The following is a 16,187-nucleotide window of genomic DNA, read 5'->3' on the forward strand; positions in this document are numbered from 1 at the left end:
GCACTGCCCCACTACGGGGCAAGCCACAGCCTACGTGGGACGGGTGACGGCACAGGGTCCCACTGCCCACGGGCTGGGAGCGGCCCCTGTGTGCCAGCCACCTCTGAGAGCAGCACAGAGAACGCAGGGCTGAGGAGGAAGGGGCTGGAAAGAGTGTTAGTTTCCCTTTAAGAGAGCCCCGCCTCCCCCTTCGCCTCCAGGCCCCGAACCAATAGGAGCGGGCCGGAGGGGAAGGCGGGAGAATGCGAACCCCTCACAGCGCTGCCAGCCGCGCCTTATTAGGGCAGGGCCTCGCGCATGCGCAAAGCCACCGTCCAGCCAGGGGCGGGGGCTCCAAGTGGTTTGCCTCGGCAGCGGCCGCAGAGCCAAGGTGGGGGGAAGCTAAGGGACCCCAGGATCTGCCAGCGGCGTCGGGAGCGGAGCCGCAGCCGACAAGCCCCGTGCACAGCCCACAGGGAGCAGCGGCGGGAGGGCCCAGAGGTCCGGCCCAGGGCGCCCCCGGCGGGGTGTGAGCGCCGGGAGGGGGGGCGGCCGGGGGTGCATGTGCTGCTGGCGCGGGGGGATGATGCAGANGGGCCCGGCGGCGCTGGCGGGGCCCGGCGGGGAGCGGGCCCGGCTGCTCTCGCTCTACGTGCAGGACTATCTGGAGTGCGTGGAGTCGCTGCCGCTGGACATCCAGCGCAACGTGTCCCTGCTGCGGGAGCTGGACACGCAGTGCCAAGGTGAGCGCGGGCTGGGGCCGGGCCCGGCCGAGTCCCGGCTGGGAGGAGGAGACGCGGCCCAAGGGGGTGGAGTCCGGTCTCTGAGGCGGGGCCTAGGGGGGGATGCGGGGCCCGGCTCGGTGCTTGCGGTTCTGTGGGTGGTTTGGCCCCAGTGCGGGGCCTGGCTCTGCGAAGCCGACCCCGTCCGCTGCCTCAGCCCTGTCACCCCCCGCGCTTGGGGGAGGGGTCACGGCCAGCCCCGCGGGGAGAGAGGCTTGGAGAGGCTCCGGGGGCGGGGGAAGCGGCCCCTCTCCCCGCTGGGGCTGGGGAGGGAGCGGGCAGCGCGGGACTTCAGCATCCCGGGGAGTTGTGGGGAGGGTGGCGGCTTCTACATCTCTCTTCTCCTCCCCCGCCCGGTAGCTGCGGGAGCCGCCGTAACGGGGGGTGGAGGAGCCCTTCGGTGTGCGGTGGACCTGGTAATGAGAGGCCGCCGCTCTCTGGTGGTGAGTCTCTGAACGGGGTCTCTGCCCTGCCCCAGCCTGGGCAGGTGACATGTGCTGGGCGGCGACTCGTGCGTGGGCAAGTCTCTGGGCTGCTCGGTGTTATGTCATTGTCCCGGTGGGAAGAGCATGTGCTGAGGGGTTTGCGGGAGAGTGCTCTGGAAGGACAAAATAGCACTTACTCCTGGCCTAGGGTAGAGAATCTGCCTTCTAGAAAGTTTGGCTGTTTGACATACCGATTGGGTGCACGAGAGTCTAGGTCTTTATCTGCAACTGCAAAGGCACGGTGGACTTAAGACCTTCCCTCTGAGGATCAAGGAATTGAGTTTAGAAGTAATGCTGCAAGCAGGTTTGACTAATTACAGTATTTAAATTTCTACATAATAATCTGGGGAGGGGGGCACGGTATTGAGGAAACTATTGCATATGTAGTTCATGGTTAACTCATACATGTTTGGTAATACCTTCTAAACTGACTAAGATGAATGTAAAGCCTTACTGATTTATTTTAACCTTTCATAGCTTTTCTCTATTTCTTCATTCTGACAAGCTGTTCTTTCTAGAATTCTGTCCTGCTATGATTTTATTAGACTACACATTGGGAACTGAATGTGCAATCTGTGCTGTCTGGGGTTTTGTACCCTGTAGCACACTAGGCTGTGAAATTGCTCCTTGAGGAGTTGCTTGTCCCCTTAACCTCACCACACTTGGAACCTCACATTTAGCATGATCTGTAGGGCACAGTGTGCTGTAAGATGGAGATATATGAAATTCTTGGATGAAAGGTGACACAACTTCTAAGTGTTTTAATGAGATGCTTAAGTGTTGTCCCAGTTTTACAAAGCGGCAAGGGGCTGGTATGAGGAAGTGGTCCTGGTTAAGGAATGTACATAGGTCTCAGTAAATCACTGGAAGACTTCCAGTTCTACCTACTAGGTTGTACAGTGCAGCATAACTTGAATGCATAACTGAATAGTTACATTCAAATCAACCTCCTTGGATGTGGGCTGCCCCAGAACTTCTGTTCTATCAAGAACTTATTTGTATTATCGTCATATCTAGGAGGCCACGTTACAGGCAAATATTTCTTAAATGAATCAGTAATGCAGTGTTCGGACCCCTAAAGGTGCAAGTCATTCATAGTTCCCACGGCTGCTGTAATTTAGTTGCTCTGTGTGAATGTTGAGGCATTGGTTTGTCAATACTCATTGACATAGTAAAAGATCAAAAGTCTGTTTGTTAAACTACCTTGAACATAAAGACAATTAACATTCACTGCTCTGAGATATGAGGTCACATGCTTGACCCTGATAACTCTAAATGTTTAGGTTTGTTCAAAGAATGGGGAATGAGGAATAATCAAACTAGTAACGTGTTGCTCAACTCTGTTAAACAGTAGAAGCAATTTGTAGTACACCAAAACAATCTGAGCTGTAGTTAAAATGTTATCTGCAACTGAAGTGTAAATTAAACATGGATTTAAAACATTCCATTCCAGACAAACTACGCAGATTCTTGTTTGGGCTATCCTAAAGCCCTTCATTCTAATTGTTGCTGGGATCTGTAACTCAGTGGCATTATCAGGTGAAAGAATGAAGAGATACCAGATTACATCAAAAAGGTATTGCTAAGAGAGTGGAGTTCCAATCTTTATGATGCATCAACTAAAAGACTAGAGAGAGCACAACTGGATACATGTTACCCAGCTTTGTAACAAAATATTATTAATCCTTTTCAGTTTGGGTGAATGGAGACGTCTAAGTTGTCAATTCCCTTAAGGTGGCCTGTATGGCAATTGAAAAGGTGTTCTTTGAATTATCATTCTAATTAATCAGGAAAGATGCATGAGACCAAGCTTTTGTTAAAATTTCTGGATTCCATAAAGTTTACAAAAGCTTGGTCTCACGCTTCTTTCCTGAGTTTGAATTATCATTCTAATTAATATCTTATTTGCTGAGGTACACTGAATCCTGTTGCCAAGGTCAAACAGTCTAGCAGTTTCTCTTAACCACACAAGCTTATGTGGGTGTTCCTGAGCAACCACTTTCTGAATGTTAGGTAGATTCAATCTCTAAGAATTGATATGTATTCTTGTTGCATACATTAAAATGAAATTATTTCCCTGTTGGCCCCATAGGTAGTTACAGCTTTTTATATATTATTTTTATTGTTTTTTGAGAACATTGAACTTCAGAGGATTTTTCTCCCAGACCAATTTGAAGGCATTTTGATAGCATGGCTAGTATAATTTAGACCATTTAAAAGTTGTTGGTGCTGCTTCATGGGGGGGCAGGTGTCTGACCTCTAGTCAAACAGTATCTGTCATGCATGATCAAACCTTCAGTCTAAAATAATCTGGGGGGGGGGAGGGCGTGTCTTAAACTTATTACATGAGGCAAGCATTTATTCTTGCTATACATGATGGCTGAGTTGCATTTGCCAAGCGCCATAGCTCTTGAAACCCTGATTTTTGATGCTTTTTTACTTTTAACCATAACATTTCAGTATCTTTTTAATTTTTTTCTCTAAATGTTTTTCTGCCTTTGTTATTGCTATAAAGAAGCAGCATCAGTGACCAGTGGTGGTGGGGTTGAAGTCTAGGAGCTTGGGAAAAGAGGGAAGGAACCTGGTGTGTGTTGTCCCTTGTCTCAGACTCTAAGAAATAAAAGAGGATGTACCCTTTTTGTAAATTGCATTGCAAGAATAAATTTAAAAGATACCCTTATATGGCTTATGTTCCCAAACCAGCAATATAGAGGTTGAAAAGGCTCTCAAGAGAAAACTCTGGCCTCTTACAGAAATGCTATATTATGAAAAATAGCTTAACCGGTAGTGTAAACTGAAGTACAGCATTAGGTAATCAAATACCATCAAAGTATCTAACCCAAGAAAGCCTAGACAAGTGGTCTGTCGAAAACAAGTAGAACAGTACCACCAAGTAAACTAGCTTTCAGATTCGGTTTCCCTTTAACTGTAGAACTGACTTAAGCAAGAGTGGACTGAATGTACTACACCCCTGTCCCAGTCCTCCAGGAAACTAGGTTAGCTATTTTTTCCCAGGCCTGGTTTAGTGTCTTCCTTCTCCACAAAAATATTTTTAGTTTTGAGAGGGATGAACCACCAAGTGCTACAGCAGCCTCTTGTGGCCGGAAAAAGCACAATTTTATCCAGGCTAATCTAAGTTTAGAAAGTTTGGAGAAGTCACACTGTTTTGAATAAATAGGGAGCTCAGATAAGTGAGATTTGAATAATTGAAATCCTGTTGTTTGATTAACCTTGAAGAAACTATCTGTAGAAAACATGGGTGGAGTAATTAAGATATGCACCCAAGGAAAAAAGTGGACATCCTAATTTTGTGGTGGTCCCTTCCTCTAATCCCTTATCCCTTTATATTTTAGTATCAGGACAAGGTCCTGTTTCAGGCCTGGTCTGCATGATTTTTGTAATGACGTTACTATGTTTGTTATAAGTGAAATTTTTCATCTTACCAAAATAGATGCAGTTATACAGGTATTCTGTGCCTTATACTGGTATATCTTATTTTCCTTCCCATATGGGAATAAGCTATATAAGCATATTTATACGTGGTATAATTGTGTCCAGACTAGGAGAGTTGTACTGCTTTTAACTATACTGGATTGTTAAAGCCATACAATTTTTGTGTAGATATGGCTTATTGTTTAAAGAATCTAAACTCTGGGTCAGAACACAATGTGGAAGTTTGTCCAAAGTAGTGCATATATTCAGGAGGATATACTGTCTCCATCTCGTATCCCGTTTCAGTTAAAAGTTGCATTAAAGGAACGCTGTCAAATCAAACTTATAAAAAAAAAAGTCTTAAACAATGTTACCTAGTGGCTTAAATTGTTAAAACTGGAACACTAAATAACTGGTGCTCTTACGGCTGGCTTCTTGTATTTCAGTTGTTCATGTGACAAATGCTAGTCCCGTAGTTCTTAAACTGTGGCACCCTTCTTGGGGAGAAATCTTAAAGTGATCCAAAGAATAAAACACAGAGAAACAGAAGGCTAGTTATTTTCACTTGACATTCTCATGCACTATGTTCCAATGTCTGGGGGCTGGCCTACACTAGGAACTTACATCGGTTATAACGATGTTTCTTGGGGGGTGAAAAATTCACATACCCCTAGAAAGTGTGTGTGCTAACCTACACAACCACCCCACCACACACACACACTTCCCCACCTGATATAGACAGTACTAGGTTGACAGAAGAATTCTTCCATTGACCTAAGTACTGCCTCTTTGGAAGGCAGATTATTTGGGTGATGGAAGAACCTGTCCCATCTGTGTAGGTAGTGCCTACACCTGTGTCACTGTAGCACTTCAGTGGAAACACCCACTCCACAGGATTCCCCCCTAAAGGAAATCCCCACTGGGGACTTGCAAGTGATACCTCCTTCTCATTTCACTTGAATGGCAAAGGGAGCAGCACAGGACAGAAAATCTACTCCAGAGCATTGACAGCAGCCCTTTGACCTTTATGAAGTAATATGTTCAGCCTTTGGGTTGAGGAGATTGGACTCCACTGACTTTTTTGTTTGTTTGTTTTTGGATAACACTGCTCTAGGATTTCAAGTCCGCTGGATGGAATAGTGTAGAGGACATGTCTCATGTTTAGACTTCAAAGGGATGTTGTCAGTTTAAGTTTAGATGTTGTAAGTAGGCTATTTCATGAAGTTTCAGAACATGTGTAGTTTGTTTATTATAATGGGGACAGTTGTTATATAAGCTATTTACCTGCATCATTTGCAACCTAGGGTATGTATACACTAAAAACACTACAGACAAACAAAATATTTACAGGACAGTTGTACCTGTACTTTTTTCCACTGACACGTCAGTAAGTCACAACTCTGTATCTAATATTACCACAGTGACACACTGTATATAAGACTTTAAAGATATCATATTAGCAGTTGGCTATTTAATGTTTAGCAAAGCCTTTATCATTAAGTGTAATAAAGGTTCTAGGTTACCATTAGTTTTGGGAAGAATACTTCTAAAAGAACAAAATAAGAGAATTGAAGTTCCGTGCACTCTTAACTTGCACTGAAGATTCTTTGTTGCTGTTTTGGAAGAGGGAGGTATGATAGTGCACGACTTGCCAAACCAAAAAAAGGGAGAAAATAAACCAATCATCAGTCCTGCAAATGCTTCTAGAAGTTTAGAGAACACTAGTAAAATTGTCTTTGTATTGTTTTTGAAAATGTTTTGTGATGCACCAAACATGGAAGATGTGGCCTCTGCCCTGAAAAGTTCACAATCTGAGGCCTTGTCTAAACACAAGTTTAACTAAAATCTGTTTTAAACTGGTTCCATTAAACCAGTGGAAAAGCTTGCGTGGACATATTTAAACTGACTTACAGTAGGCCTACATCAGAGTAGCTTTTTTTTCAGTCACTTTTCGAAGCTATAGATAACTGACTGTGCCTAATTTAAGGCTAAATTTTCAAAAAGTCTATCCTGAACAAAACATGGCAGAAAAAAGCAAAACTCATTGGTAAAGCTGACTGTTCTTAATCTGGCCCATTATCCCTAGACATTGTAGATGGACACTTTTCTATTATGGAATAGCCCCAAAAAAAACACCCTATATATTAAGGAAACACTCTTAATATTGCATGTTTTAATCTACCCTATTACTGTTCAGTGCCAAAAGTGAGCTATGCATGACTGTAATTCTTTGGATTGCTGTGCATTACAAACACTGCTTCAATGCCCTTTGAGGTTAGGTTAATCGTATGTAAGGATAAACTGAGGCACAGAGGCTATTTAACTAGTCTCTGGCAGAGCAGTAAGTCCTGCTTTAATACAGAAATTTCCCCCTTCTATTGTCTTTACCACTGGATGGGCTAGGGAATTGCTAACTCTAGATTCCTTGCTTGTCAGTTGGACTCTTAACTATTGCAATCTAACATGTACCAAGGATTCCTGCCAGTTGTGTACTAGTCTTTACAGTGTTTTGAATAGATTTTTTTATTATTATTCCTTACAATTTGCAAAAACTCTATTGCAGCAGACTGTTCTGTTGATAATTAAATCAGAGTTCCCTCTCTGAGGGCCTGTCTTTAGAGTAGCACTAAATACTTAACTTGACCTATAGCCTATGTTCATGGAATAAATTTTCTGCTAACTGAAGTATATGGTATGCATGTTAGACTGAACTACCTCTTGGAAGAAATGCATCTACATTTTCTTGATGTTCCACTTTGTGATGCATAATTCTTCCTCCCTTCCCCCCCGACTAAAAACTGTTGTGCTGATTTATCTTTTATAGACGCATTAAAAGAAATCGATGATGTCTATGAGAAATATAAGACAGAAAGTGATCCCATTCAGAAGAAACGGTTGCAACAGCATCTTCAGCGAGCACTAATCAACAGCCAAGAACTGGGAGATGAGAAAATTCAAATAGTTACTCAGATGCTTGAACTGGTAGAGAATAGGGCCCGGCAAATGGAGACCCACTCTTGGTGTTTCCAAGAGTCAGATAACGAAAAGCCTCTAGAAAAAGCAAAAGTGGAATCTTGCCAACCAGAAAGATCTTCTCGTAGACCCCGTCGCCAGCGGACCAGCGAAAGCCGTGATCTGTGCCATATAACAAATGGGATTGAAGACTGCGATGACCAGCCACCTAAAGAAAAGAGATCCAAATCGTCCAAGAAAAAGAAACGCTCCAAGGCCAAACAAGAAAGAGAAGTTTCACCTGTTGAATTTGCAATAGATCCCAATGAACCAACTTACTGCTTGTGTAACCAAGTGTCCTATGGAGAAATGATAGGATGTGACAATGAACAGTGTCCCATTGAGTGGTTTCATTTTTCATGTGTTGGACTCACCTATAAACCAAAGGGGAAATGGTATTGTCCCAAGTGCAGAGGAGATAATGAGAAAACTATGGACAAATGTACTGACAAATCAAAAAAGGACAGAAGATCGAGGTAGTGAATGCTATAAATGTTTTAAAGGGTTGTGTCTTTTATATAAAAATTGTTTAATTTACAGAGAACAATGTTTTAGGAAAAATGCATAAGACTATGCAATATTTTTTAATCTATAGTATTAATGGAGTATTAAAATCTGTTATACTTTCTGTGATCTTTAACTTTCTGCACTGAATAACCAAATATTTGAAACAAGGTGGCCTCAGAACTGCATAGATGGAATTACAAGTAGTGTTGTGGTTTTTTTGGGGTTTTGTTTCATTTAAACTCCCTGTGTTAGCATTTAAAAAAAAATCCTGAAAGTAATGGTGGTGGGGAAGCACTGAAAGACTGGTTGTATTACAAGAGCATCAGTAATGGTATTTAACTTTTTCTAGCCCTGTTTCACAACTTCGGACAGTTACTAGAATCTCAATTGGTTGTGAACTGAATCTGTTCTACATCCCATGCCTCAAGTTTTCAGATTCTGTGTTAACATCACATAATATCTGGAATGAGGGTTCAAGAATTCAACTGTTAATTGTAAAATAGTCTTCCAAGCTAGAAAGCAACCTGTTTCTTCAGTGGCTTTCATATGATGAATGTATTATTTCCATGAAGAAAATGCCACTAATTTATGCTTTTTATGTCAATATTAAACTGTTCCCTTGGTGACTTTACATTTGGGAGTCAGTTTCTGGATAGGGTAGCAATTATAGTAGTCTTGAACTTGACTGTCTTGTGTATACTTCTTATGCATGTCTTTGGTGGAAGAATTCTAGGAAGCATCCTAATGGGGTTTCCTTTAGTCTTGACTTTTAAGTTGTATACAGGAGGACTCATCTGTGGTAAGGCTCTTTTTCTTGCACAGCTGGAATTCTGCATCACTATGCAATGCAGAATTTGTACAGGATTAATAATCGGCATATGATTTAAATTTTTTCCTGCACAATTTGTGATTTCCTCGGTGCCCCCCCTACACCTGGGCTTCCACTGTCAAAATTGTGATGCTTTGACAAAATATGCACAATATTTTCAAATTATGCACAGAACTGTTTATTTTTTGGCACAGAATTCCCCCAGGAATCTCACTTCTCTGATATTGCTACACTTCATAATTGCTACTGTGCTGTGTCTTGCTGCTATCTTTACAAGTCTTGAATTGATGCTGGCAGAGGAATATTGATATACTCAACTCCTTCTTAATCTGTGAGCAACATCTATGTACGTGTGCAAAATATGATTGTACATGCTTTTCTGGGCTCCTCAAACTTGACCTCCACCTTAGTGGAATTAAGATCTATTCATGGACAGACCTGGATTAAGGCATACTTGTGTGCTTATGGCTGCAGCTCCCAGTCATGCGAGTGTGAAATTGGAAGCTTTTTTTTTTTTTTTTAATGAAAGGTTTCCAGCCCCCCGAAATATGAAAAGCTTGAAAATATGACCAGCAACTGCATGTAACGCATGCGGTTATATCTGTAGGAAACCTCCAAGGGTTTTTCTAGACAGCCTCGGAGATTGATGCTTTAAAACACCTCAGCCAGCAAGGTTTTTAAACACCACTTAGCTTCTGATATAGAAAGACATTATGGTTTAAAAGCAGACTAACTGGCTTTACTCCTAAGGGAGGCTGGGAAGCAGGGAGGTGCAAAGAGCTGGTCTCTTTCAGGAAAGAAGGAGTGCAGCCCATGGAGAAGAGAAACTCATGGTGGGTCTTGTATTTGTCCAGGAATGTGGCAGTCTGAGAAGCCTTCCAAAGAGAGGGGCCTAGAAGTTACTGGGTGCATGACATGGGTTTGGTATTCACAATATCCATGAAGCCACTTCTCTGGTAGCCTACTACTTTGGTGACTTTTTGGTCCCTAATGCTCTTCTCCAGTGCAAAATTGCCTTCTAAGTTAGGCAGCGTTATGCTGGCAGTTGTAAGATGGCCACTTTTGTTTTTCCTAGCTGGTAAGTACCTATTATGTTTCTGATTTTATTGGTGAGAAGATGCCCCTTTCTTACGGTTCATTGGGATTGTGGGTACGATGGCTGCAGATTGCCACGTCTCACAAGCTAAATCATTGTAAATTAAATGGAGGTGATGGTCCAGGTACTTTTCCACAGGCTTGTCTCAATCAATCTGTGGGTCAGTATGTATTCAGGAAGTTTTCAAATACGATTGCTAGCTCCCAGTTTAAGCAATTGTGCATCTTTTTTTTTTTTTTAGTGCTTTTGGCTAATGATGCTTCAAAGGAAGTATGGTTTGTGAAATCAAAGTATATTTAGCACACTACTCAACTAACAGAAATTCTTGTGCCCAAAGATCTGGGGAAGTGAGCCCCAAACCTGTGCAGTCTTGTATCTTACCTCACCTGTGGAATAGCCAATATAGGAAGCCTTGTTCTTAGTGGCAGGGACACCAAATGAGTCATGTGGTAGCTTGAAGTGTTGGTTGTCTAATACTCTCCCTATTCCTAGTATTTCTCTGGAAAAACCAAAGGATACCCATTTGATTACTTTCAAGGGGTTATCAATCACCATGACTACTGCAGAATTGGGGTTTTTTACTTCATATCTTCCATGCTAATGACATCTCGTGGATATGAAATAGGTCAGTAAACTTAAGGACACTGAATATAGAAGTCCTTTCAGCTAGCTGCTGCAGGAAAAAAGATTTTGGGTCTGTATGTACTTAAATCTCTCCAGTCAAAAGAAATACAGGGATTTCTCATGTGTGGCAGTGTGCCATAATCCCATACTGTGATTCTAAAATTTACCTTTCTATCTTATTCTCTGGTTAAGTTATCACTAGAAGCTTACAAGAGAAACCTTGGCCTGAATGCTGCAAGGTGCTTAGCGTCTTCAACTCCACTGTTGTCACTGAACTGGGGAACACAGTACACTGCACCATCTTAATTCATTTGGGCTTGGAAAACAGCTCTTCTCAATAAATGAACTAAGAGTAATGAGGTAAAATGATTAAAGCTGTACTCAAGCTATTCTTGTTTCCAAGTGGGAACATCATGTATGAATAACTCATACTTCAGTTGCTCTTCACAATGCATATGCTGTACATTTTTTGAGAAGTATCAGTGTGAATCTTGTTTGCACTTGAATGCCCTCTCAGTTAGTCATATTTAAACTAGTTCTTTTCATGAAATGTGATCCTGTAAATGTAAGATACATAAAATAAGCAGGGGACCAAGGGCAAAATGTGGTGGTGGGCCAGGAAAAATGCCCCTTGTGAGCAGTGTCTTGGACTGCAGTGCGGCCCCATCCAGATTATTGCACTTGAATACCGGCACTCTGTCCCTAACTCTTTCAGCAGAGCAGGGAATTGCTTCCCTAATGTGGAGTGTCTTATACAGGCATTCCATCAAGAGCAGCATTTTCACTTAAGACCTATGGCTCTTTCTAATGCTTTATACCTTTAATTATTTTTAATTCTGTTGCCAAAGAAAAACAGCATCCAGTGTAAACTCTTGACACTGACACTTTCTTTAACAAAGACACACAAAATAAATAATTGCATTTTATTTTCAGAACATAATACCTGGTCCATGGCAAAGTGACTTAAATTCTTCATGCACACAGAAACCCACTATACTCTCCTCCTTTGACCCAGACTCTCCAGTTTCCTCTTTTATAATGAGCCACAGTGGGATGGGGAGAGGGAGGCAAAAAGGGGCTCTACATCACAGTTAAATTATGGCTATTAAAACTACAAAATGATTGAAGGCTTGTTAACAGTAACTTGTACTAGGAACTGTGTTCTCATTCCTAATAAAGGAGTAGATGTCAGATAAGTGAGAATGGTTAGTTCTAACCATCACTTTAAAAAAAAAAACAAAAAAAAAAAAAAACATCTAAAGGTGCTTGGTGGCAGCTGCTTTCTGGGAGATGAGTCTTAGGGTATATCTACACTACCTGCCGGATTGGTGGGTAGTGATTGATCTATTGGGGATCGATTTATTGTGTCACAATAGATGCCTGATCGCTCTGTTGTTGACTCTGGAACTTCACTGCGGTGAGAGGCGGAAGTGGAGTCAGCGGGGGAGCGGCAGCGGTCAACTCACCGCTGTCCTCACGGCCAGGTAAATCGACATAAGATATGCTGACTTCAGCAATGCTATTAGCGTAGCTGAAGTTGCGTACCTTAGGTTGACCCCGTTCATTTGCCCCCCTCCCCCCGTGTAGACCTATCCTAAGAAGCCCCTGCGGAGACCTTAATAAATTTTAAAACTTGCTTTGCTTTTATACAGCAGAAGTGTATCTATCCTAAACTGCAGGCAGCCTGACAATTAAAACAGATAATCCAAACCAATCAAACTCTACCTTCTAACAGAACAAATATTCATATATACTTAGAATCTACAAAAACATTCTTTTGATATTTCAGTGCCATTCTCTAAGTGGCATTGAACATCAGATTTGCTAAGCATCTCATTCAGCTGCCTGCACTGTTCCTGTCTCATAGCTGTCTGCAGTAATTCTCATGTTTTGTTCTGAGCTTGATGGAACTCTGACAGTATGCAAGATTTAACTCTTTCTAAAGCATGGATGGATCTTTGTTTTTCATTGGGTTACGCAAATTCTTCCTAGTGATGCAGAATTACTAGTTTTCTTCTGGTAAGGTTTTATTCCCCTGTGCTGACTGGATTTTGCATTAATGTCCCAGTTTTTGCAACATGGCTGCCATTTTTGTGTCTGACACTATATCAATATACAAGCACAAAATTGATATGTGCATAAGCGTTATTTGCTTGTACAAACAAACAGTTTGTACCAAATTATCTTAAATTAGTTCCTCCTTGTGCTGTGAACGCTATTTCCATCATGCTATAGGGGATTACACTGCATGTGTGGGTAGTGAACCAGTTAGAAGTAGTACTAAGTGTCATAAAGTTATGGCACAGAGAGGATGTGGAGTATGGGGTTTTGACTAATAGCCTAGTTCTCAATGAATATCCAAGGATTTCTTATGGATTTGAAGTTTCAGATGGTAGCTGTGTTAGTCTATATCAGTAAAAACAAGGAGGAGTCATTGTGGCAGACTTGCACATTTATTTGGGCATAAGCTTTTGTGGGATATAACCCACTTCATCAGATGCATGGAGTGGAAAATACAGTAAACAGACATAAATACACAGCACATGAAAAGATGGGTGTTGCCTTACCAAGTGGGGGGGTGGGGGTCAGTGCTAACAAAGATTTTAGGAAACCACAGGATTGGAAAGCACCACTCCATACCTGCAGTGGTTGATAGAAGTTAGTAAGTGCAACTTTGCAGAAAATACCACATGTTGAGGAATGTACAGTTTCCTTGCCCTTGTGTGGTTATTTCCCTTAACAAGGGGTGGAGGGATAGCTCAGTGATTTGAGCATTGGCTTGCTAAACCCAGGCTTGAGAGTTCAATCCCTGAGGGGGCCACTTAGGGATCTGGGGCAAAATCAGTACTTGGTCCTGCTAGTGAAGGAAGGGGGCTGGACTCAATGACCTTTCAAGGTCCCTTCCAGTCCTAGGAGATAGGATATCTCCATTTAGTTAGTTAGTTTAAGCCCCTGTGAGCCTTGATTATCATCTCCTTTAAAAGGATATCTGCTTCCTAGCATGTCAAGCCTTCATGCTTGTCTCACTTCATTCACAAGCTAAGTAATTTGCATTAAAGCCAACTGCCAACAACTCTCTTCCTCCCAACACACACAGGTTCTCCTGTCACATGTCCCCAAATTTCAGAACCTCTTTAAATAAGCTGAAGTCTGGCTTGTACTCTTTTTCCTCCCTACCAGAGTAAGTTTAGGAAAAGTGAGGGAAAGTAGGCCAGGCTGGGTCCAAGGACCAGGGAATGAACAGCAGAGGTTATCAAAACAGGGAAGCTGAGGAATTTAGACCCTACACCTTGGCACACAATGACTTCACCTGAACTTTGTATATTACTCTTTGTATCACTTGGAGGGTAGCAGAGAACAAGTTAAAGACAGAAACTGCAAGCTTTGAAAAGCCCCTACTTTTAAAACAAAGATCTAATCAGTAGCTCTGTTTCTACCTTCCATCCCTTACACTGTCTGCAGTTCTAATACAGGAAAGAGGAAACAATGTTTGCAATCGGATAATATGCAACTGAAGGTGAGATATTAATAGGTGTATTCATATAGTTGTGACATGGGCCTCTAATGTTTCACCTACTCAAACTGCAGCAATTATCCAAGTCACTTTACAAGCTGTACAATGCAATGCTTATAAAACAGTTTAGGTATCTGACAAACCAGTCACTAAGCACTCATATTTGAAGTGTTAATGCTGGGAATTGAGTGGCAAATGATGCCACTTTTGGAAACAGGAATGTGAAAGAGAACAATTGTTTCCAATACTAGGACTTTACAATTACACTGTCTCTAAGTCCTTATGTTTCTTGACTGAAGCTATTTTAAACTTACGTTTGGATGACCTTGTTCCATTTGGTCTTAATTTTGTGGCCTTTGCAATGCTTTAGTGTTCTGCAAGGGATTCAGGCACGCTCATGTGCCATCTCTGGATGCCGTAAATGTTCCGCTGCTGTGCTTCACAGCTCTGACACCAACAGCCAGTATACAAGCATGCACGTCATAGGTTGGCTTTCCTCCCAAGTTTCTCTTTGCAGGGGGATCTCAACAATCCTAGCCCTTTCTCTGCAGTGTTCAGCCCCTCTTCCTATAGCACCAAAACCATATCAAGTTTTCTGCTCCTTTAAAGAGAGTACACAGCAGTGTAGCTGGGGTTGACAAATCCTCAGCTTCAATCAAAGCACTGAGTTGGATTATGGTAAAATTAAACAGGCTTATTAACAAAAAGACATAGGCTTAAGTGATACCACATATAAAGGAATAAGGATAGACATGACACAAAAATAAAAGTATACTGAAGACTAAAACTCAACTAATCTTTTGTTCAAAGAAGCTTTACTCGCCAGTTCTTCAGGGGAGAAACTTCTGCATAACCAACACATGATGCTCCAAATGCTTAGTTTCTCTGACTCCTCAGGTGAGGATAATTCACTCACCCTCTCTTCATAGCACAGTCAACCTCTGAAATGTGGTGTTCTGAAATGTATCCCCAGATAAAGTTCCTTTTCCCTCCTGGATGTTGATGCCATGCTGGTTTGTTTTTTTACAATACAAATGATCTTCTGTACTCTCTGATACAACTGCCTAGTCCACTGTCTTTAGGTCACACCTGGCTTAAGGTAGTTGTTCCCTTCCTTTGTCTGTAAAAACCCATTTATCAACTTCCTGTGACATGCCTGGTTTAAATATATTTTAGTCACATTTCCATCATATCTGTATACTGTGGGTTAACCATATGTTCATCATGCAAGGATGTTAGTGAGCTATTAGTTTCTAATGATATAGAATATCAGGATTTGAAGGGACTTTAGAAGGTCATCTAGTCCAACCCCCTACTGAAAGCAGGACCAATCCCCAGCTAAATTACCCCAGCCAGGGCTTTAAGCCTGACCTTAAAAACCTCTAAGGAAGCAGATTCCACCACCTCCCTAGATAACCCATTCCAGTGCTTCCCCACCCTCCTAGTGAAAAAGCTTTTCCTAATATCCAACCTAAACCTCCCCCACTGTAACTTGAGACTATTACTGCTTGTTCTGTCATCTGGTACCACTGAGAACAGTCTAGATCCATCCTCCTTGGAACCCCCTTTCAGGTAGTTGAAAGCAACTCTCAAATCCCCCCTCATTCTTCCCTTCTGCAGATTAAACAATCCCAGTTCCCTTAGCCTTTCCTCATAAGTCATGTGCTCCAGCCCTCTAATCATTTTGTTGTCTTGTCCTCCGCTCTTTCCAATTTTTCCACATCCTTCTTGTAGTCTGGGCTCCAAAACTGGACACAGCACTCCAGATGAGGCCTCACCAATGCTAATTAGAGGGGAATGACCACCTCCCTCAGTCTGCTGGCAATGGCCCCACTTATACAGCTCAAAATGCCCTTAGCCTTCTTGGCAACAAGGGCACACTGTTGACTCATATCAAGCTTCTCATCCACTGTAACCCCTAGGTCCT

General features: G+C 42.3%; 1 protein-coding gene across 1 annotated transcript; it reads left to right on the forward strand.

Annotated features, from left to right (window-relative positions):
• Positions 1 to 1,109: 1,109 nt before the first annotated feature.
• Positions 1,110 to 8,828, forward strand: ING2 (inhibitor of growth family member 2). Its single transcript, XM_032769325.2, has 2 exons — positions 1,110 to 1,550; positions 7,503 to 8,828. The coding sequence occupies exons 1-2, from the start codon at positions 1,538 to 1,540 to the stop codon at positions 8,168 to 8,170; spliced, it is 681 nt and encodes a 226-aa protein (XP_032625216.1). The 5' UTR covers positions 1,110 to 1,537; the 3' UTR covers positions 8,171 to 8,828.
• Positions 8,829 to 16,187: the final 7,359 nt, after the last annotated feature.

This window comes from Chelonoidis abingdonii, chromosome 5, assembly GCF_003597395.2.
Source record: "Chelonoidis abingdonii isolate Lonesome George chromosome 5, CheloAbing_2.0, whole genome shotgun sequence".
Taxonomy (NCBI): Eukaryota; Metazoa; Chordata; order Testudines; family Testudinidae; genus Chelonoidis; species Chelonoidis abingdonii.